Raw genomic sequence first — 24,026 nt, forward strand, 5'->3', positions numbered from 1 at the left:
AAGCCCAGGAGAAGCTGTGTCTACTACATCCCTGAACAATATAAAACCATCAGCCTTTTTCCAGAAGCAGCAAAGAAGTTTCCAAAACCCCTCAAGGGCCTCCCGTAAGGGCAGACGGGTCAGGAAGCAAATGAAGGAAGCCAAGGTCAGAGGATGGTCATGTCCCAGGTTAACAGTCAGGAAGTGGGCTCAAGATGCACCTGGCCACAGGTATTAACAGACACAGGAAGCAATCCGGGGATCTCTGCTGCCTAAGCCTTTCCCAGCACCTACAGGCCCTTGGCTGGAGTTCAAAACACCTGCACAGAGGAGGAGCCAGGCAGGGGCAAGGGGCGGGGTGGTGAGAAGGTGGGTCACAGGCTGGCCCAAATACCCTGGGAAGCATTTTCCCTGCAGAAGCAGACTGTGTCACTGTTCCTTTTCCCCCAAACTCTTCACTTCTTGCACACAAAGATGGGGTGTGTGTGTGTGTGTGTGTGTGTGTATACACCTGCAAGTGAGCCCTGAATCCACACATAAACCAAACACTATCCATCCCATACTCCAATTGATTTTCAATAACCCTGGGCATAAGACTAACAAACACATACATTACTTTTAAACAGCATGATTAAGTCCCTAAGCGCTAGTTGTCAAGAGCTTATTTTTCTCAATTAGCAGACACAAAAAGTACAACTACTCTCAAGGGAGTGGGGGATTTATTTTTGACATTCAGGCAGGGTCCTCGTTTCCAACAAGATTAGAGACACTCAGGATCCAAGTGGAGAACTAGAGGTTCTGAGGTGGCATGTGACAAGTCCTAGGATACACAGCCTGGTCCACAAACAGCACGGTCAGGCCAGAGCTCTGTGGGTCACCAGAACAGCCTCCTTGGACCACTTTGGAGCTAACAAAACTTTCTTTCAGGGGCAGAAGCCTAGAGAATAATGAGAATAACAACAACAGAAGTGGAGGTCACCCACTGATTACTAACCATATGCCAAACAGAGACCTTATTTCTTTTAATGCTCCTAAGAATCCACAGCCCTTTTCACACTTTGTAATCATACATTTGTCAGAGATAATGCCTGTCTCCCACACAAAGCCTTTATGCCCCATGAAGGCAGGGTCCAAGTCTGTTTTGCCCATCACTGTATCCCAAGTGCCTGACATCTATCTGCTCAAAAAATTAGATGTTCCTGTTATAAATATTTTTAAGACAAACGGGGCCCAGAAAGGTCAAGCGATTTCCCTAAGGACACACAGCATGGAGCTACTGCCACCATGAGGAGCTGTGCCACTCTGCCCCATACTCATCCCCAAACCAGAGCCCTACCTTGACGGCCTCAGCATGGGTCACCCGGGCCAGGGATTTGTCGTTGACACGCAGAATCTGATCCCCAACTCGCAGCCCTTCTTTCTCGGCCAGAGAGCCTGGCTCCACCAGTGACACATAGATGCCCACGCCATGCTCCGAGCCCCCGCGGATGCTGAAGCCCAAGCCCTCGTGGGCCTTGGCGCGCCGCAGGCTCACTAGGCGCACCTCCCCGGGCCCCGCGCCGTCGGGGCAGCCCCAGGCGGGTTGCCTGTAGGGGGTGGTGGCGGGCAGGTAGAGGCCCTCGGCTGTATACTGGTCGAAGAGGAGCTGGTCAGAGCGCGGGATCACCAGCCGAAGCATGGGCAGCAGGCGCCGCTTGACCGGGCTGTCCAGCAGCACGCGCAGGGTGCTAACCAGGTCGAAGACGTTGCGGCGCGCGTGGTAGGCGTTCAGGCAGTGCGTGAACTGCTCCCGCTCCGCCTCGCTCAGCAGCGCCGTCAGCGCCTGGTGCAGCTGGCGCACGTTGGCAGACAGCAGTCGCAGCCCGGTGCCCCCGCCGCCGCCCGCCCCGGCCGCCGAGCCCAGCGAGCCGGTGGAGGACGAGCTCACCGACAGGCCGTCCAGCTGCGCGTTCATCTCTCCGCCAAGGCCCGGGCGGCCTCGGGGCGCGCTGTGGGGCAGCTGCTGCACTCGCCGGCACTGCCGCGACAGCTGGATCCTGGGGAGCGCGGAGATCGTGGCTGGAGTCTGGGTTCGGGGGCTGGGAGCGGGTGGGGGGACGCCGAGACAGGGGTTGGGTGCCCGGAGATACAGAGGCGGCGGCTAGAGTCTGGGCGTGGGGGGCACGGAAACGATGCCTGAATCCTGGGGGGATCGCGGAAATCAATGCTAGAGTCCCGGGCGCGCGAAGACTGAGGGGGTCGTGAAACTGGAGTCCGCGGGGCGCAGAGACGGCGGCTGGAGCCCAGAGAACACGGAGACAGCGGATAGAGTCCGGGCAAAGCGGAGACGGCGGCTGGATCCCCGGGGACAAGGAGTTGGCGGCTGGAGCCCGGAGGTCGCGGAGACTGAGGCTGGAGTCCAGTGGAACGCGGAGAGAGCGGCTACATTCTGGAGGACACAGAGACGACGGGTGGCTGGAGGTGGGGTGGCGCGCAGCAAAACTGACCGCCCCGTCACATCATGCCCGGGGCTCCCCCAGCCGGGCCGCCCGTTCCTCTCAGGCTGGGGGACCCCAAAGTCATAAGTTGGGGTGGGGGGCGCTCTAGTCCCGGAGACCCCCGAATCGCAGCAGGTGGTGCAGAGCGGACGTCCGGCAGGGGGTGCGGGGCATGTCCGGGGACGCCCCGGGATGCAGCAGCCCGGGGACCCCCGCGCCTCTGCACTGCCGACGGAGCCGCGCAGCCGCGAGCCGGGACTTTGCGAACTGTTGAGCCGCCCGGGGCCGATCTTCCAGCGAGTTCCGACGCCGTCGCTGTCGCCAGCGCAGCCTTGGCCCCGCCCCCCTTTGCCTCTCCCCCCTCCCCCTCCCCTCCTCGGGCTCTTCAGGAAATGACGTCCCGCCTCGCGCCTGGCGGTTGCCTAGAGACGAGGTGAAACAGTCCAGCCCCAGGGAAGAAAGGGGTGCAAGTGGGGGTAGGGGTGGGAGGAGCTCCAGGGGCAGTGAGAGTTCCCGCACCGCTCCAGCCTTGGGTCCGGGTTGGACCGCAAAAACTGTGCTCTTTTGCGATCGAAGCGTGTTCATCATGATGAGTCTGGAGCAATGAGCCAGCTAGCTAATTCACAATTGTGGGGAAAAATAACCAACTTTTTGCCCCTAAAATACTAAATGCTTCAGGCTCAGTTTTCTACCTTAAAACTTGAGCTCTTGTACGCACCAACATTCAAGTTCACATGTATATATGAGCGACTTTTGGGCACCTACTGTGTGCAAGATATCTATTTAAGCATATACCGATGCCTGCGGGAGCCCACACCAGTGCAGAGGTAGAGCAGACTGGACACCTGCCCGCTCTCCAGTAGGTGGGGAAAACGTTTTCACAAATGTAAAGTGGACACAATACCCACCGACCCCCCAATACACACATGCATATAAAACATAAAACTGGAGATATCAGAATAAGGTGGGTGGATTATATCAATGTCAGTATCCGGGCTGTGGCCTTGTCAACATTGGGGGAAACTGGGTGAAGGGTACATCGGATGTCTATATATTATTTCTTACAACTGCATGTGAATCTGCAATTATCTCAAAATCAACATTTTTAAACAATGTATAGGAAGCGGGTTGGGAAGAAAGTATTCCATGCCTGTCCATTCCAAAACAAATGGGGAGATACTCCAAGGCATGGCCTAGAGTATCTTCCCACCTTACTCCCCCAAATACAGTCTAAGTGAAGCTTGTGCTTATATTCAGAGGCGGCTTTCTAAGGAGCCCTCAACACACACACACACACACAAACACACACACCCTCACACACATCCTCTCCAACCTGAATTGTCTCTCCTAAGCTATCTCCTATAGAAAGCTGTATTTTCCTTGAAAATATTCTGGATTGCTAATCTAGAACCACCTGACTTCTATTTGAGAGGCAGAGACAGGGTGTCACTGGAGTAGGTTTCAGCTGGACCCAAAAGGATGGAGCATTCATTCACTCATTCATTCATTTGCTTATATGATCACTCTCCATTCAACATTTTCCAAGTACCTAGTCTGTCCTGGATCTTATGCTGGGTGCCACAGGCCCCAGTTAAAAAGATGAAATCTCTTACCTTAAGGAGGTCATAGTCTAGCAGGGGCGAAAGACCACGTAAATAAAGTTAAAAACTAGTATGATGTGTGTTGTAACGGCTGAAAGAAACCAGGTTTAGGGGAGGAGAAAATGGTAAGGACTTTATCAATCAAAGAGGTGACACCTGAATGAAGGCCCCTAAAGGGAATGGATTTTCTCTTCTGGACAATGGGGAACCATGGAGGGATTTTCAACCCTGTTAGCTTAGTGCCTTCCCACAGCTGAGGCCAGGAATTGAAGCCATATTATCCACCCACCACCAATTGTCAATTCTCTTCTTCAATCCCCCAGAACAGACCTAGGTTAAATTAATGCCCAGTGAACATACTTGATTGTGTGTCTTAAACAGCAAGTTAAAGCTACATTGGACATCCGTCTGACAGCCCTAAGTGTAGCAGTTAATAATGTGTGTACTTTTTCCTTCTTAATTGCCACTGAAGCCTTTAAACTAGCCAAAGGTATTTAAGAAAAAAATCAATCTCCCCCACCCCCAAAGTATATTAATGGCATACCTCAAAATGCCACCAAGCAGGGCTTAATTGTATGCAGTTCAGGTTTTCTGCAAATGTATTTCATGCTAAGCTTTCACTTAGTTTGTGTTCTAATTATAATTACTGTGATTGGCTTGATAAATGCATCCCAGGAGCTAACATCCCCCTTCTCAACATTTTATTTCTGTGCGAAGGATATTTGGGAGAAGGTATTTTGCTTTAGGCAGCAGAAACTACTGTTGCACACACATCTTAGTAGAAAAAGAAACACTTTCTTCTGCAAACATCAGAGACCCTCAGGCATGCTGTGCTGTCGTTTAATGTCATAGAGGCCGATGTTGGGGAGGGGCAGACAAGTGCAAGAGCATGGAAAGAGAACTCATTGAGATTTCTTCCATCCATCTGGCATAACCTGCTTTGTATCAGTTTGCGCTGTGTACACTTGGATGCAAGGCAGTGTGTAACTGTGCTCAAACGTCAAGAATCCTATTTCATGTCTGAAGATGTGTTTGTGGTTCAGAAATAAGCTCTTGGAAACCCAAGATGCCTGGGCTCCTGTGGGCTACACTGCCTCTGGCCTTCAAGACCTGGAAGGAAACCCTGAGCACGTGAGCAGACCTGGCCTTGGTTGCATACTGCCCTCTTCAGAAAGAAAATATAATACTCCTGTGTCGGCTGCAGGCTTCCCTTGGCTGTCTTCACCAAAGCTACTTTTAATATAGCCCATTATTCTTCCCCAACTCTAGCAAATCAATGCCCTTCTCCTATGAATGTTCCTGGAAACTTGCACTCACTGGAGAAGTTGAAAAGACAGAGGGAAGAAGAGTGAATCATATTCAACTCAGAAGTACTTTGTGTTGAACTGGATTGTTGGTTGGTTATTTCTCAAGTGTTTGTTTTAACCAAGAGACATGTTGAATTGCAGTCTGGGTAACAGGCGGAAAACCATTATTCCAGTCTCAGTGTGTCCCTTTACTAGTTGAGTGACCCATGACAGATGGCTTCCTTGCTCATCTATAAAATGGAGTTTCTAGACCTTCCCTGTCTCTCCAGAGGGCAGCTGTAAGCACCACGTCCTGCACAGTAAATGAAAGCATGATGCAACATAGGGTGTCCTAACGTTGTTAGTAATTTTCTCCTATTTTCTATGGCAATTTTTAAAATCCATTTTCTATTTCATAGTTATTTGGAGCTTCTCCCCTTCCCTCTTATCAACTGGAATGTATCCTTAGAAGGCAATAGAGATTAATTAAATTTGAGATATATTTCCCATGGGACATATAGAAAAATGTAGTAATGTTTATTGAGTGCCAGATATTATTTTAAACATTTGTATTTTAACTCACTCGATCCTCCCAATGACTCTATAAAGAGAGAGATACCACCACCACCACCACCATCCTGGTAAAACGGACAGAAAACTGAGACCTAGGGACATAACTATCCCCAAGGTTACAGAGGTAGTTAAAGGAAGAGTGGGGATTTGAACCCAGGCCATCTGGCTCCAGGATTCTCACTCAATCACTGTGATGCATGGCCTCCCAAGTGTTTGGTTCAAAGATGCTAAAAGGTCCCAGATGGGAATGGCACGAAGACCACATTTTCTTGAAAGTTGGGCTGGGAATGTCAGAGGTTAAAACCAAGCCACATATTAATGATTCCAGGTTGGTATGATGACATTTTGTGGTGGAAAGAATGAGCAGGGATTTAATACAAAGATATCACTGAGAGAGATGGAGATGGAGAGGACTGAGGGATTCCCAGGGCTCTCAGCCTGGACACAGCCTGGAGGGGCATGCTCAAAGCTCTCTGGTAGAAGGTGTCCTAGGAAGCCTCCCCCAGCTCTGGGATCCCTAAAGAAAGGAGGTTAGCAACTGGAGTTATCGCTTCTGCTCCAGGACCACAGCCTGTCTCTTCCCTGCAATGTCAGTGGGGATGGTATCGGCAGAGAAGAGGGACACTTTCGCCTCTATGCCTGGTAGATAATACAGACAATATTGGTGGAAGTGCGGGGAGATAAGAGGGAGGCGAGAAAAAGAGAAAGCACAAAAACATGAGGAAAAGAGGAGAGATACAGGTATTTATCTTGGCCTGGGTGTAATCTCTAAAGAGTCTGTCTCATGGTAACGGAGAATCATGTGATGTTTGTGCTGGAAAGGTGTTAAAGCACAGAGTTGATCTCCAGGTTCTCATCCCTTTTCTGATATTTGCTACCTGTGTGACGGGGGCAAATCATGGAGGTCTTTTGCACCTGAGCGCCCTTACCTGTAAGATGGGGAGAGTGGCACTGTCATTGGCATTACTATGAATATTGATTGAACTCAGGTATGCAAACTGCTTATCACCCTGTGTGGCACTCACCAGGCACTCCCACTTGATCTGTCTTGGTTAAAGTTCTTACCATACGGGAGGCCCTCAAGAACAGGGCCATAGCTCCTTGACCTCTGTGTCCAGTGCTCTGTTCCAGGACAAGCACATAGTCGGTGCTTAGTAATTATTGTTGAATGCATCCTTAGTTCTTGCCTTCTCCCACGCTTGTGTTACAAATAGGATAGTCAAGGGCCCGAGAAGGTCATTGTCTTGTCCACACTCTCACTGACAGCCAGAGGTGCCTGTCCTAGGCTTTCTCATTAGTACCTGAAGGGAAATTTTACTGAGTCCTTTGAGAGAGCTAAGCCCTTTACAGGCACCATTTCTTTTACTCCTCACAACAATCCTGTGAAATGGTTATTATTATCCCCACTTGACAGATGAAGAAACTGAGTGTCTGGGCTATGACATGGTTTCCTCAAATTTTGTGTCATTAGCCACCCACCATGCACTCTCTTTTTACCTTGTATTATGACAGATGGGATTGAGGCTGACTTCTCTCACACAGCTTTGGGGAAACAGCAAACTATGATGGCAATAAAAAAATGGCAGGGAGCCGACCTGTGGGCTGGAAAGAGGCAGAGCAGTGGAAGTGACCTTATCAGGCATGCTGTGTTGTAATCCGATTGCTACGAAGTCTGCAAGAGCTTCTTTAATCAGGGGATTATATATTGGTTACACTGGGACACTCGCTCCACACATCATCTTGGTTCAGGTTAGAGAAGCTCCCAGCAAAAAAAACCCTTGCTGTGCACACATCAGCATGGTTAACTGGGGCCTTCACTCATGTCCATTCATTCATCATTCAAACTTCCCTTAGCTCCTCCTTCATTCTTCCAGGCAATGTTCTGTGGATCCAGCAGGAACAAGACCATCATGGTTCCTGCCCTGCTGGAGCTGACAGTCAGGAGCTGATGTGTTGTGTGCATCAAATGTACTAATGGTTGGTGGGGGGGTGTGTGGTAGTGTGATGAGCTCCAATGTGAGGGTCCCAGGCAAGGCTCCCCAGCTGGCATCCCCTTCTCTGAGCCTTCTTTCAGCATCACAGCAAAGAACCAGTACTGCAGACGGACTTGGTTAAATAATTCCTGGTTACGTGACCCTGGAGGAATCACATCACCTCTCTGAGCCTCAGTTTCTTCATTTATTAAAAAAAGAAAGCTATAAAAAGGGCTATAAAAAAACGGAATAGTTGGAAGGCTAGTGAAGCTAATGCATGCAAAGCAGTGAGCGCCATGCTGGGGACCAGTGCTGCTCTGGGCTGCTATGAGAATAGCTTTGAGAAAATAACTCCTTAGCTTTGCTTATCTGTACAGATCTTGTAAAACTTTTTGTGTTTTAATAGTGAGGTGCCTGAATTTCTGGCTAATTGCCGAATGTCCTCACTGATCTTCAAGGAAACTGCTGTGTGTTTTTATCTTTAACTTCAATCTTCAGGAGATTCTGGAAAAGAATGCTATTCTTGGTCTCTCTATACATGGTTGGCCAAGACCTTTCCGAGCCTCAGTCTTCCCATCTGTCCAATGAGGGGCTTGGAGGCAGGGATCTGCTGGTACTTCTGGTTCTAAGAATTATGTGTTTGTTTCTAGGGCAGACGAGGAGGAGGAGAGAGGAAGACAAGGACGAGGGGGAGGCATGAAGAGTCTTCTGGGGGTTCTGAGCAGATTCAGACTCAGAATTCTGTCTCTGGCTCCGTGGCTGACGGATGACTTCCTCTGACTGGCTTGAGGCTCTTAATGCCTCTTTGCCTCCAGGTTTCAAATAGCAACTAATGGGCCTAGCTGCCTTTCAGCAGGTTTTGTGATTTTGCCTTTGACTTTGACCATCTTCAAAGACACTCGGCAGACATCATTATTACACTTACAGGGCCCAGTGTGCCCAACTGCTTGGCGGATTGTGTCAAAGACTCTGTAACTGTTACAGAAGAATGCTTGCTCTCTGCATTCTTCTTTATTCCTTGGAAATTGGATATTCTCATTGACCTTATATGAAGGTAACTGTACATGGAGTTTCAACATCCTAGAATTATAGTGATTTTTAAAAAACCAGGTGGAACCTTAAAGATCATAATCATCTAGTCAACAAACATGTATCAGGTGCCTACTGTGTACCAGGCACTGTGTGGGGTCTGAAGGAGCTGAACTCTAGTCCTTGTTCTCATGGCTCCCATCTAGTTGGGAATAATATATGAAGAATAACACTGGCTATGTGTTTTAATAGAGTGTATTAGTTATCTATTGCTGTGTAACAAATTATTACACACTTGGGAGCTTAAATAACGCACATTTATTATCTCATAGTTTCCATGTGTCAGAAGTCTGAGCTGATTCCTCTGCTCAGTATCTCAAAAGACTGCAGTCAAGGTGTTGGCAGGGCTGTATTCCCATTTAAGGCTCAACTGGGGAAGGATCACTTCCAAACTTCCTCAGTTGATGGCAGAGTTTATCCTCTGTGTCACTGTGACTGAAGGCCCCACCTTTTTGCTGGCTGTTGGCTGGAGGCTGCTCTCTGAACCTAGATGCCACTCACAGGTTTTTGTTTTGTTTTGTTTTGTTTTGTTTTTTGCCACATGGCCCACCCATGGCAACTGACTTCTTCAAAGCCAGCAGGGGAGTCTCTCTCTCCAGTGTGCTAAGACAGAGTCATCTATAATATTAGGTAATCTTAGGAGTCCCATCCCATCATCTTTGTCATATAAGGTAACCAAATCAAAAGAGGAACATCCTATGACTTTTGTCATATACTATTGGTTAGAAGCAAGTCACTGGTTCTGCCCACACTGAAGGGGAGGGGACTATACAAGAGTGTGACTCATTGTGGGGTCACCTTAGGGTGGTGGCCAACCCATAGAAAATGGACAAAGTGGGAAGGACACTCTGGGCAGAAGGAACAGCATGAACAAGACACAAAGGCAGGAAAGTATGCAAATTGCTCAGGGCGCTGCAAGGAAGTTCTGCATAGTTGGTTTCAGCAAGCATGTGGCCAGCAATTTGGCTGGAGAGGAGGTGGGCAGAGGCGAATCATGACAGATGTGTAATGCCGAGCTAAGCAGTTTTGAACAGTATCCTAGAAGCAACAGAGAGCCATCAATTTGCAGGTGCGGATTCCGATTCTTCCTCAAGGAGCACCAGGCACCTTCTCTAACAGCTCTCAAAGATTTATAGAAGCACTTGTATTTCATAAAGAATCCTCAGTGAGGGTGGCAATCTTTCAAGGGTATGACAGACACCAGAGCTTGCTAAAAATATGTCTGCACCTCCACAGCATACAAACCATAGACTGTTTATATTGGAAGGGACTTCCAGAATGCACACAGGCCAGTGGCTGCCTTTTCGCCTCATCTCAATTTGATGCAGCTGAGCAATGGGTGGCCGGCATCAGAGTCAGAATGACCTGGATTCGAATCCTGGTTCTGCCACCTGCCAGCTGATAAGACCTCGAGCAAGTGACTAACCCCCTGGTCTGTTTCCTCACCCATTAAATGCAGGTTAACAAAGAATGCAATGAGGATCCAATGTAATGGTATATGCCAGGCACTCGCCTGGCATAGAGTGTGTGTATTAGTTTGCTAGGGTTTCCGTAACAGAGTGCCACACGCTGAGGGGCTTCAACAACAGAACTTTATTTTCTCACAGTTCTAGAGGCTGGAGGTCTGAGATCAAGGTGTCAGCAGGATGGTTTCTTCTGTGGCTTCTCTCCTTGGCGTGTGGTTGTCTTCTTCCTGTGTCTTTACACGGACTTCCCTCTGTGTCCATGGGCATGTCTGTGCCCAAACGTCCTCTTCTTATAAGGACACAAATCATACTGGATTAGGGCTTACCCTAATTTTAACTTCTTTATGTCTTTAACAACCTTATCTCCAAATATGGTTATGTTCTGAGGTACTAGGGGGTTAGGACTTCAATATATGGATTTGGGGGGGACACAATTTCAGCCCACAATAGTATACTCTCAACTAATATGAGATACCTCTTCCTCTACCACTGATGGGTGAAAATCCTTATGTCCCAATTCCCAGCCTCTCCTAACTATTTCATGAGAATTAGTTTGTCTCATCAGTAACCTTCCAGAAGGACGTGTGTTCATGCCTCACTCTGTCAACAACAGTAGCAGCATTGACCGTCCGTGATGCTATCCCAACCCCACTGACACATGCCCGACGAATCAGTTGAATAACATTTCTTTAATTCAATCCTATGGCAGTAATTTTCTGGAGCACACCATTACAAGGGAGCCGTATCATCTCCTGGGCTTTTTGATGCCTAATTAAAAGGCAGTGTAGCAAGAAGGAGATTTCAGTTACATCTCAGAATCACAGTGTTCTGATTTTGGAGTTGGAGGAAAGGAGGAGAATTTTTTTTTTTTATTTTTTGTTGTTGTTGTTTTGTTTTGTTTTGTTTTGTTTTTAACCAGACTGTGAGAAGGTTGGGCAGGGTGGCCCAGGGAGACTGTGGGGGCCTCTGCTGGTCACGTGGAGTAAGCTCTGTGCCATTGTTCTTGCTTGTCAGAGTAAGCCAAGGTCATTCCTCTTTCCTTTCAAGTGATGGGCTGAGATGGTCATTGGCTGAGGAATTTCAGGGAGGGCTGATCCAGTTTCAGTACAAATTCATTCAGCAGTACCTTCTTATTGAGCGTTTATTAGGTGTTACTGATGGTGGACATAACAAAGGTAACTGACATCTATAAACATCTCTAAATTGTGGGTTTTTAACTTGAGGCTTGTGCTTCAGTGCATCTTCGAAGTTCCTGGAATCGTGCACATATTTTTTTCCATGTGTGTGTATATCAGTATTCTATTTCTCTAAATTATGTCCATGACCCCAAAAGATTAAGGCCACTCTATTGCAAATAATGCTTGCTTCTATATATTGAGAGCTTGCTGTCTCAGGTGCATTATGTTCCTTTCTTCATTTAACACTCATGTCAACTCTCCCAGGTCTCTGAATCATCCCCGTTTAGTAAATAGGAAAACTAAGGCTATGAATCTAAGCCTTTAAGAGGCAGGGCCAGGATTTCATCCATCTATGCAACAAACATTTACCGAATACACACTAAGCGCCATGCATTATTCTAAGAAGTGGGGATGCGGTGGAAAATAAAACACAAAAAGTCTTTGTTCTCATGGAATTTACATTCCAGGGAAATTTGAATAATCTATTGAGATTGCAATTACTAGATTGAAACGTGCTGTTATACTGTTTTACTTATCTTCTTATGATAACATGTAACAGTCATCAATTGCCATAATAGTGCTGCATAACAAACAACCACAACATTTCAGTAAACACTTATTTGGGGGTCAGCTGAGTATTTCTGCTGCTCTGAGCCCACTTGGCTGATCTTGGCTAGGTTCACACATGCGTCTGCAGTCAGCTGGTGGGTCAGCTGGAGTCTGATTAGCTGACCTCAGCTGAGATGCCTCTTTTCTGCTCCATGTGGTTACTCATCCTCTACTCGGCTAACTTGACCTGGCTCCTATGTTGGAGGCAGCCATCCAAGAGAAATTGAGACAGAGAGAGAGAGCGAGAGAGAGCACAGAACCACATTTCCACCACATTCTGTTAGCAAAGCAAGTCACAAGCCCTGTCCAGATTAAAGGTGTGGGAAAGGGGAATAGACTCTACTTCCTGATGAGAGGAATTGCAAAGTCACATTACAAGGAGCATGGATACAGGGAAGGGAACAACTGCAACTTTTTTGCAATTAATCTACACATAACAAGCTGTAATTGAATATCCCCCCCTAAATCCAATGACTGGTGTCCTCATAAGAGAGAAAAGAGGGAGATTAGGGAGATTTGACACACACAGACACAGGGAAGAAGGCCTGGTGAAGACAAGGGCAGAGGCTGGAATTAAACTGCCAGCAGCCACCAGAAGCTAAGAGAAAGGCATGGAATGGATCCTCCCTCAGAGCATCCAGGAGGAGCCCACCCTGCCAATGCCTTGATTTGGACTTCTGACCTCCAAACTGGGAGAGAATAAGCCTCTGTCCTTTTAAGTCACTCAGTTTGTGGTAATCTGTCACAGCAGGCACGGGAAACTAATACACATGGTTAATAACAAATATTGAAAGTTACCGTGCTTCCAGTGTTATGGTCTTCGACTCTCCCAATTTTAGAGATGGGAAACTGAAGTTGAAAAAACACGATGACTCTCTCAGGGTCCTTCCCTAAGACAGGTGGCGGAGGGACTCAGATTCAGGCAACCAGATGTGTGCAGGGCTTCTCACACTTAGACACACGCAGGAATCTCTACTTTTTGGCTATCATGAATCACGCTGTTTGGAACAGTCATGTACAGGTTTTTGGAGTGGACATACATTTTCATTTCTCTTAGAAGTAGAACTTCTGGGTCATACGATGACTCTATGATTCACCATTTGAAGAACTACTAAATTGTTTTCCAAAGTGACGGCAGTAAGCCTGAGAGTTCATAGCTCTCAAAAGTCAGCCTTTTAGGTTTTTCTAAGTTAACACTGGTTCAGGTAGCTTTTAGCTCCTTCCTTGCTATTCTTGTTTGTTTCGTTTCTTTGCTGGCTTTTTAATAAACCAGGATTCAGATGTGAGATGGCTTCAGGCCCCCTTAAGCTGATGTGTTTGGGCAGCTCTGACCGTGCCTCCTGCTGGCCTCTGAGGCTCCAGCAGGATTTACAGCCAGTGGCTCCCTCACCTACACACTTTCATTGGGCTCCTGCGAAATCTTTCTGTTCCCAGTTCTATTTCATTCCTGTTTCCTCTTCTACAGCGTCATCCATAACCCCACTCCTCTGCTAGGCCACCAGGGAAGGGCCTGGAGGTCACTAATCTAATCCCCTCTTCTTGCTGGGGACTGAGGCAGCAAGGGGTGGGGGTGGGGCGTTGTGATTAAAAAAAAAAAAAGTTGATAGCATTGAAACAGAAACCCAAGGGTTTTTTTTCTTTCTTTTTCTTCTTAATGTACATGTAATACAGGCTTAGCGTATAAAAATCAGAAAATAGATATAATTCAAAAATAATAAAAACACATTTAAAAAAAAAAGATCACCCATAATTTTACTACCTACAGAAAACTAATGCTAATGTTTTGGTTTATAGCCTTTATTCATTTAATTATTTATTAACTTATTTAGTAAATGTGTATCAGGTATCTGTTAATGGCCAAGTACTTTACTAAACCCTGGAGACATTTTTCTTTGCATACGTATATATGTAAATATATACATCTTTCCCTATGAAAAACAGGATCATCCTATACATGTACTTTATCACTTGAATTTCTCTATCATTCCTACAATCTGTTGTAAATCCCTTTCTATGGTAATACATCATCATTCTTAACGACTGCAAAGGATACACCGTGATTTATTCACAGCCCCCTGTTTTGTACTCTTAGATTTTTAATTTCCCCTATCATCAGTGTAGCTATAATCATCTTTTTATCTTCTCCGTTCTCCAGATAAATTTATGGAAATATGAACTGCTGGGTCAAAAGGTATATTCTTTTTTTTAGGGTTGTTACTAATACCTTTTGCCAATTCACCCATCGAAGAAGCACAATCTCTCATCAGCAGTGTGTAAGAGTGTCTATTACCACCCCTCACGAACACTCTACTAAGCCCTGGGGAAGTTATTCTCTTCATTCTTTACCAACGTGGAAAGTAAAAATGGTTTTATTCACTTCCCAGGGCTGTCCTTACAAAGCACCACAAACGGTGTGACCGAAAATCACAGAAACTAATTGTCTCATGGTTCTAGAGGCTAACGTCCAAAGTTAAGGAGTTGGCACGACCATACTCCCTCTGGAAACTCGAGGGGAATCCTTCCTCCTTTTCCTAGATTCTAGGGGTTTGCTGACAGCCTTTGGTGTTCCCTAGCTCGCATATCAAATCTCCACCGTAACCATCACATGACTTCCTCCTGGTGTCTCTGTCTTCATATGGCCATCTTACTACAAGGACACCAATCACATTGGAGTAGAGATCCACCCTACTCCCGCGTGACCTCATCTTAACTAACTACACCTGCAATGACCCTATTTCTAAATAAGATTACATTCTGAAGCTCTGCGGGTTAGGATTTCACTATGCTTTTTTAGGGGGTTGGGTTGGGGGAGACACCATATCAACCCATAACAGTGGCACCACATATGCTGAGGGTTTTTTTGCTTTTTGATTACTGGTAAAATTGAGCATTTTTCCATATGTACCTTAGGCCATTTTTCTATAGAGGTGTTTGTCTTTTCCTTATTTATAAAACCATTTATATAATAAAATATTCATACCTAAACCACAGGTTTTTCTCTTTTACTCAATTTCAAACACAGTAAGATCTGTCCAGACTTTGGGATATTTGTAAAATTGCCAGAGTGTGTGGCTTGCTCTGGGTGCAGCTGTCTGCCCACCAGCCTGGTGAGACAGTCCTCTCAGCACAGTCCCAGGTGGAGGACAATGTGACGTCATGGCTTCTATGTTAGTCAATATACGATAGATTTTTGCTCCTTAAAAAAAAAAAAGACCTCAGGAATCTTGCCAGGTCACAGCACAAAGGCTTGCTCAGTTCTTGCTCAGACCATGTGTCTACTGCAGGATGGCCAAGACTCTGCCCATACCACTACTGCAAGATCCAAGATGCTGGAGGAGCCCCCATCTGGGACATCAGGGTCAGGAAAACAAAAACAACCTTGTGGTTTCAATACAGATAATTTAATACCAGGGACTGCGTTATTGAGTCCTAGTGGACTAGAAAGTCAAAAGGAACAGAGGTTTAGTGCAGAGAGAGTAACTGCAGGGAGCAAAGACCACTCCTAGGTCTAGGGGAGCAAAGGAAAAGAGTTGGGGACGGTGGAGCCTAGTGGCTCAGCGGTGGGGCCACACAGACCTCTGGGGAGGGGATGCAACTGCTGGCACCTCGCAGGGGGTGCCGTGGGGCTGGCTTTGGGAGGGCTAGAGCATCTGGAAACTGGAACCAGCTGTTAGTGTAGGACCAAGGGCTATCCTGCTGTGGCAGCACTGACAGGATCACAGGCAAACAGGAGCGAGCAAGACCCTCCTTCTCTCCTCCAGCCTTGCATCCTCCCTCAACGCCCACTAATGGTGTTCCCGTTTGAGCGGCTATACCAGAATACCACGGACTAAGCGGCTTAAACCACAGAAATTTACTTCTCACAGCTCTGGAGTCTGTGCATCCAAGTGGGAAAGGCTCTTCTCTACAGCACAGCATGCCTGGCAGTCCCTTTTACCTGGACCGCAGGAGAGTATCCCTTGCATTAAGGCTGGGTAGGTTTTTTCCCAGCACCCCCCCCACCCCCCACCCCGACCCAGCATCAGCAGCCTTGAATTCCTGTCAGTTCCTCGCAGATTCTGGCCGTAATTTGAGAGTCTACCTTAGTTTTCCTCATTGTTGGGAATTTTCTTTTTCTCTCTTTTTTTTTTCCTGCCCAGTTGTAAGGATTTAGTGAGAAGTCGGAGGGGCCCCTTAGGGGGTTGCTAGTCAGTTGCCACTTTCTGGCAATTTTTTGATCCCGAGTCCATGGTTCTAACTTGCCTGGATTCTGGTTTGTAACTTCACTTGGGCGTCCATTCTGTAACTCTCCTAAGAGGCTCTGGGGTTCTATGAGTTTCCTAGGGTACCATCACAAATCATCACGAACCTGTTGACCTCACACAACAGAAATGCATTGTCTCACAATTCTGGAGGCTGGAAATCCAAAACCAAGGTGTTGGCAGGGCCATGCTCCCTCTGAAGGCTCTCAGGAAGAACCCGTCCTTGCCTCTTCCTAGCTTCTGGTGACTGCCCACAATCTTTGGCCTTCCTTGGCTTGGAACTTCATCCCTCTATTTCTGCCTCCATCTTCACATGCCTTCTTCCTTTGGTCTAAGTGTGTCCTCTCGTCTTCTTAAAGGACATCAGTGATTGGACTGAGGGCCCATCCTAACTCCAGGACGAATCCTCCTTAGATCTTTAACTAATTACATTTGCAAAGAACCTACTTCCATGTAAAGTCTCTTTCTGAGGTTCTAGATAGACATGGATTTGGGGGGATACTATTCAACCCATGTGTGTGTTTGGCAGCTTAGGGGTGGGGTGGGCATCTCTGGGACTTACTCCAAGCCCTTGTGGGCTTCATGGTTTCTTTGCACAGATGCTTCAGAGCATCCTGGCCTCATACCCTAACTCTACAGTGAGGCCTCATGTGACAAGACGCAGGTGTCCCTCCTGTAGCTGGGAATGTGCTAAATATCAAGTCCAAATACTGTAAGATAAGTTCATTAAGAGCCAATCTCTTTGCTTTTACAGCTTGCAAATCTGTGGATTCTGTACAAAGCCAATTATCTCAAAAAGTGCTTTTAATTTTCCACGTGCTGTGGCTTCTCCTCAAAGCAGCAGCCTTGGGCAGCACTCAGTAGCAAAGCAGGTGAGGCCACTCAACTGAGTGCTCGGGTAAGCTGTTCTGTTCCTCAGGCTACACCCAGAGGGAGCTTGGTTATCTGCAGACACAGGGCCCAGAACCAAGTGATCCCACCAAACTGTGAGCTCTCCAAGGGCAGAGACCATGTCTTATTCCTTTCTGAGCACGCGGGACAGTTTCCGGCACACAGCACTTAACTCAGTTGACTTCGGTCAGATTTCCCGTAAACAGATCTTGAGATGAAGATTTGTGGCACTTGAGTAGTTTTGGAAGAACTCCCAGGGGAACCCCGTAAAGCAGTAGGGGAAGCAGACAGGGGAGAGAAGGAAGGCCAGCAAGCAGGGTGCAGGGCTGGGGGAGCCAAGTGAGGACCCCCAGGGGCAAAATGTTTGGACCTTCATGCATGAACCTGAGAGTAAGTGTCCCTTTAAATTCTGCACCCTGTTGCCTCACTTGCCTCACCCTAGTCCCAGCCCTCTGGGCAAAGATGTGATTTCAGACAAAATCTCCCAGAAGGCAGCTCCAGCCTGATCCTGCAGGGGTAGGCACCCTGGAGTGTAAGTTATACAGTTTTCCTGATTAGAGGCCAGAGGTCTGGAGCTTTCTAACTCTTGCACTCCACAATCATTGGTTAAAGTCACCCTGGGGGTTTCAAGGATGTCAGTTCCCAAGGACAGTCCTAAAAAGAGCCATAGATGTTCCTTGTTGGAAGAGAAGGCACACCTAAGGAGAGGCTACAGGGCACAGGAGCAGTAAGAAGGGATCTGTGCAGGCCATTCATGACATGCCTCTCCAAGGTTAGTTGAGCGAATGAATGAAGGAAGGAGAAACTTTATGAGTGAATTAACAATTGAACAAGTGGATGAAAGCACTAAAAGTTGAGAATACTCATAATAATCCTGTCCTTCAACTAACTGTGAGCTCCCACCCCACTCAGCCTACAGACTGTGTGAAGCTAATATTTATCTAACACTGGGTGGCAAGTGTGGCGGTGAACATCCTTACAGCAAAGACCATCTCTCTCTGACCAGGAAATTTCCCATTACTGGTGGAAACACAGAATGCCTAGTGACATGATTCAAACACTGGGGGACAAAACTGCTCCATAGAGAGCAGAGCAGTATCCTTCCCTTCCCTGGGAGCACCCCCTGAGGGAGAGGAAGGGAACAAGGAACATAGTTGCTGGCTGATTAGTGCCCTGGATGCTGGGCTCTTGCCTTCCCAATTTCTCCATCCCTCCCATTAACTAGGGCTCCTAAAAGCAGCCCAGCATATTGTGTCACTGTTTAAATCCCATCACATCTCCCTGCTGACTCCTATTCCAAAATATTTATTCATTTGATGGCTCAGCATAATTGCCTCAGTCCCCAGCCTCTGAGACTGGCAGTGCCAAGCAGCAGATAATTCCCATCCTCGCCTGGCTCTCCTGCTGCCAAGGGAGCAGTGGTGGTACCAACCACCCAGGGAGCAACCTGAGACACTCAAGCACTCTGCCCAGCCCAGCCCCTTTCACCCCAGAACCACTTTTCCTCTCATTTTCTATCAGGGGCATCCTCACTGTTCTAGCAACCCAGGCTTAAGACTGAGGGTCATCTACTAATTCATTTAAAACTTACTGAACACCTACTTTGGACCGAGCCCTGATCCTGCTCTTTAGCTGTGTGGTAGATGATCAGCACATGGGTGCCTGTATGGTGCCAAGCATAGGAAAAGCTTTAAATAAATGCTTGTTAGACAGACAAATGGATGGACAGATCCATGGATGGATGAAAGAGTGGATGGATGAATAGATGGATGGATGGGTGGATGGGTAGAATGGTAGAATTTGTTTGTGATGCGTCTTCAGTATCCTGTACATATTCCCAGTGATTAGATGGGGCTGAACTTGACCCCTCACACTCTCCAACTGGCCATGTGTCCCAGGCCTAGCTAATCAGACTATTCCAAACTTCTGGCTACAGAAATTGGTTTCAGGCAAGGACATGTAACATTAGCCAGATCCGATCCCTTGCTGGGATTTTTCGCTTGGGGCGGACAGTAGGCAACCTCTCGTCCGTGGGTCGCTAAGCTGCTAGGATGTTCACTTAGGTCTGGTGGAGGCTCTTTTACTCAGCACAAAGAGAGAGCCTGACTGAAGGATGGGAAGATGAGAGGTGGGAGAAGGGAAAAAGGAAAGGAGAGAAAAAGGAGGAGGAAGACAGACACCTAGGTGTATAATTAAAGCCCCCAGTGTGGGAAGCCGGTTGAACTCTTGGGCTTTTCAGGCACTTGAGCCAATGAATTCCTTTTGTCTGACTTAAGGCAGCTTGAGTTGTGTTTCTTTTACTTGTATCCAAGAGAATCTTGTCAGTGCAGAGTGAGGGACTGAATAAATGAGTGAATGCAAGATTGAATGAATGATTGAGCTCCATAAATATCAAACTAGACACTGGTTTTTCCTCTCTTTAGAGCTAGATCTGCAAACATAAGGATTTAATTAGATGTTCTTGGTTTCCACTGGGGCCTATCTGATTGTTTCTGTTATGCCTGGTATTGACTCAAACTCTTGAAATGTAAATGAAAAGTGAAAAGGAGAAAACAGCCCACTAAAATTAATGAAGTTCTGGGGCAGGCATTCAGCTCTGGCTGCAGATTCCAGGCTCCAGGAGTTATTATAAAAGGAAGATTGAAACTAAAACCAATAACATTAAAAACTCCTGCAAAGTCTTCTTCCCCAGCCTCTCACCTCCATTCAGACCAAAGGAGTGGGAGCAGGGGGCCAGGAAAATCTGACCGTACATACATACTGCCCCACCTTTCCTCCCCCATCTTCCAGAACTTTATCCCCATCCAGAACTTTCCAAGGGCTGCTCAATGACTGACAACAAGCAGAGCCTGAGAGTTCATGGAAGGCTTCCCAGGTGAGAGGATGTCTGAGCTGCACCTTGTGGATTAGGAAGGATCCAGGTCCAGGAAGGTGGGAAAGACTTCACAGACATGGAAACAGCACAAGTCAAGTCACTGAGTGGTAAGTACAGGTACTGGGAGTGGCCAGAGACGAGACTGGAGAAGTTGCAGAGGCCAGCTCACAAAATGCCTTATAAATCCAGAATTTGTGTGCTGCCTCAATTGCCTTATTGTAATTTTCAGAATTGGGTGTTTCTCTAATTGTTCTACATGGAACGTCTGTAATGGGAGCTCCCAGGGTGCTTTTAAACAACACTGATCACAGGGCCCCACTGCAGATCTACTTAGGAGAGAACCAGCTGGGGTGAAGTCCCCACCAAATTGTCTCAAGTGCCCTGGGGATCTGGATGCTCACGAAAGTTTACAAGCGTCTCCTACAGTTGATGGGAGAGTGTATCAGTTAAGACTGAATTTGACTTCAGTAACAGAAACAGAGATGCCAATTACTTAACCAAATGGAGATTTATTTTCCTTGTGTAGCAGGAAGTCTGGAGCTAGACGGTCCTGGGTTACTGTGGCTGCTCCAGAAAGTCATCACAAACACCAGTTTCTATCCTAGCTTCCTGCTCTACTAACCGTAATGTATGACGTTCATCTCCCTGGTGTCAAGATGATTCCTCCTCCTCCAGTCATCAATCCTCTGTGTGACAGACAGAAAGGGGGAAGAGGAAAAGGTACCACTTAAGCCCTCCCTTTTTATCAGGAAAACCATGGCTCCCCTAGAAACCCCCCTCCATAGACTTCTGCTTCCAGCTCTTTGACAGGAGGCTGGTCCTCTTTGAGAGAGTCTGGAAAGTAACTTTGTTTGTTTGTTTGTTTGTTTGTTTGTTTGTTTGTTTGTTTGTTTGTTTGTTTGTTTGTTTTACTGAGCACATTGCCACCTCAAGCAAAAGTGAAATCTCTATTAGGAAACAAGGCAAGATTGGATATTAGGTTAACAGGAAGGGGATTGTATAGGGGGCCATGGAAGGCTTTCAGAGAGGTAGACCCTCTCTGGGGTGGATGCCAGTCACCCTCACTGCAGAGTAGAGAATGGGCTGACAGGGGACAAGGCAGAGGCAGGGGGCCCAGGAGGAGGCTGCTGCAGCCCATCAGGTGAAAGATGACAATGATCCACACAGGGTCATGGCTGTGTGATGAATTCAGGAAACACTCAGCAGATAAAACTGACAAGACTTGATTGTATGGGATCAGAATGGGGGGATGGGCAGGATGGCAGATGATATAGGGTACAGGAAAAGAGAAAAAGGAGACCTCAAGGATGTCAGTGAGGTTTCAATCCCTGGGAGGATGATGCTGTTTATAAGTGAGTTTGCAGTCACAGGGAGAAGAACATTTAGTTTGGGACAAACTGCATTGCCCAGAAATACGAAATCTTAGCACCTCGGGTGGGAGTTCAAACTCCAGGAGTTGCTGTGATTGTCAAGGAGCATAAGGTAAGAAAAGACATGGAGCTTACATACCCCACACTGATGCTGATAAGGCCTCCAGACAGAAGTAGCATCATTTTGAGGCTTTTGTTTTTGAAACCTTGGGCCAACAGGGAGCAGAAGCAGAATGCTCCAGCTTCCAACCTCTCTCTGGTGCAGGGAGCCACCAAGTGGCTACCACCCCCTCTGGGAAACCATCTAAGATCTTGTCCTCCTCTGGACTGAGAAATTAATTAATAATAATAGCTTACACTGAGTGTTGACTTGGAGCAAAGTACTAAGTACATTATGTATCTCATCTTTCTTAATTCATACAACTGCCCTCCCTCTCTCTCTCTCTCTTTTACAAAAGAGGAAACCAAGGAGAAATTAAATGACTCTGGAAATAAAATGACTTTCGCAAGGATGCATAGTTAGTCAAGGTCAAAACCAGTAGGTGAACCCTGGTCTGACTCCACAAAGTCCTAAATCTTAAACCACTATGCAATGCAACCTCTTAGCCCTAAGCATTTTCTACCACGAGTTCCAATAATTTATGTCCTTGTGTATACCCCTATTGAGCTGCAGCCATCTGAGAATAGGAGGTTATCTTAGACTTTTTCTTAGTAACTGTTGAATAAAAGAATGAATACAGGCCCCAAATGATGGCCCTAGGTTTAGCTCCCTGAACATCCTGGATTCTTTCATACCCCATCAACTCCAAAACAGTCTTCAGGGCCAGACTTAGTCCTTTTTAGTGTATAGATATTTGTGAAAATTCTGTTTGTGATTATCTTGCTTTCAGAGATGAAAAGGGGGCAAGTGACAACTTGTTAATGAACTGCAAGCACTATTATGCGAAACCAGTGCACCTGTGGTCACTGCTGATTCGAGCATGAGAATTTAAATTCTTAATGACAGTAAAACCACTTTTCTTAAACAAGATAAAGCAGCACAAAGGGGCTCCTGCTTCTTAAGACTGTGTCTGGAGTGTTGATAGCTCGCAAGACATAAGTCTCTGCAGCACTCGGGCAGGAGGGACAGTGGGGAGCAGAATCTATCTCTGATGATCGAAGCAGGTAGGAAGGGAGAGGCTGCCGTAGAATTCTTCCTACTTGTTCAGGTGACACATACTGTGACCTGCCTCGAGCTGCTGGCTTTCCTCAGGCCTCCAGGAGAACCCAGGGAGATGTCTGGTCCATAAAAAGCTATGACCACATCAACACTGAAGGAAGATGTCTGCAGGCCAGGAATTGGAAATTAAGGGGATTGGGGGGCTAGGTCACTATTTCTTTCATTTCAACCTCATATCCCAAGTAAGTTTCTTTCCTTTCTTAAAGAGCTGAGTTCTCTATCCCATTTGCCCCTATGGCTAGCCGGGGAAGAACTGGAACCAGCTCTTTCTCTCCTGCTCTGAATTCCTCTAGCTAACTCAGAAACGGACCTCCAGACTCACATGAATTAAACTCTGGTTTGCTCTTCCAAATACCCTTGTTACATTAATTTAGGGGGCATAATAAATCTGGAGTGAAATATGTTTTCTGCAAATGCTAATTTGCTCGATGAGAATATCAGTTAGATCTCTGAGGCATAGAAAGTATGGCTGTTAAAGATCTCAAAGGTCATTCTTAGCCTGCTCCAAAGAAGAGGATGAGTAGTTATCTGCTGGAGAGGTCTGGGATGAAGCGATAAAGGTACAAATACTTAATGCCAATTAAATGTCAGATACTGTGCTTGGGACTGAAAAGTCAGGAGTTTTATAGACCCCAGAAACCCATGCATAGATCACCATCATCACCATCATCATCACCATCATCACCATCATCATCACCACCACCATCATCACCATTATCATCACCAACACCATCATCACCTTTGTCACCATCCTCACCATCATCAGTAATATTGATAATAATAGTGACAACAACAATTACAAGAATGATGGTTTCTACTTATTGAGAAATTACCGTGTTTCAGAGTCAAGTATTAAAATGTTTAATCCTTGCAACAGCTCTATGACATGGGCACTAATATTATTGTCATTTTATAGGTAAGAAAATTGAGTCTTAGAGAATTTAAATAACTTTTCAGGCCAAACTGGAGAAACAGGGATCAGATTTACTCTATTTGAGTAACTGAAAAACCAAACAACAGTTCTCAAGATATTGGCTATTACTCAATGAAGGGCAGTAATCCCTGAGAGATGGGAAACAAATGAAATGAGTCTTACACATGCTCCAGCTTTCTGCCTGGAGAAAGTTTCTAATCTATAGTGCTGATAGGGGAACCAGGTAGAATCCAGCAGACTCCTTGAGTTAAGGATACAGAACTGG

At 46.6% G+C, this 24,026-nt stretch overlaps 1 protein-coding gene across 7 annotated transcripts in view; it reads right to left on the reverse strand.

The window, feature by feature from the left end:
* Positions 1 to 2,826, reverse strand: part of WHRN (whirlin) — an 80,112-nt gene extending 77,286 nt beyond the window's left edge. For 3 of the 7 annotated variants that reach the window (XM_032478274.1, XM_032478273.1, XM_032478271.1), the window contains exon 1: positions 1,316 to 2,825. In XM_032478274.1, coding sequence (XP_032334165.1) covers positions 1,316 to 1,933 — 618 coding nt within the window. In that variant the 5' untranslated portion in view covers positions 1,934 to 2,825. Of the gene's footprint in view, positions 1 to 1,315 lie in introns of all 7 variants that reach the window. The other 4 variants (XM_032478275.1, XM_032478272.1, XM_032478276.1 and 1 more) reach the window with 2 other exon arrangements.
* Between the last annotated feature and the right edge of the window lie 21,200 nt (positions 2,827 to 24,026).

Source organism: Camelus ferus, chromosome 4 (assembly GCF_009834535.1).
Source record: "Camelus ferus isolate YT-003-E chromosome 4, BCGSAC_Cfer_1.0, whole genome shotgun sequence".
NCBI lineage: Eukaryota > Metazoa > Chordata > Mammalia > Artiodactyla > Camelidae > Camelus > Camelus ferus.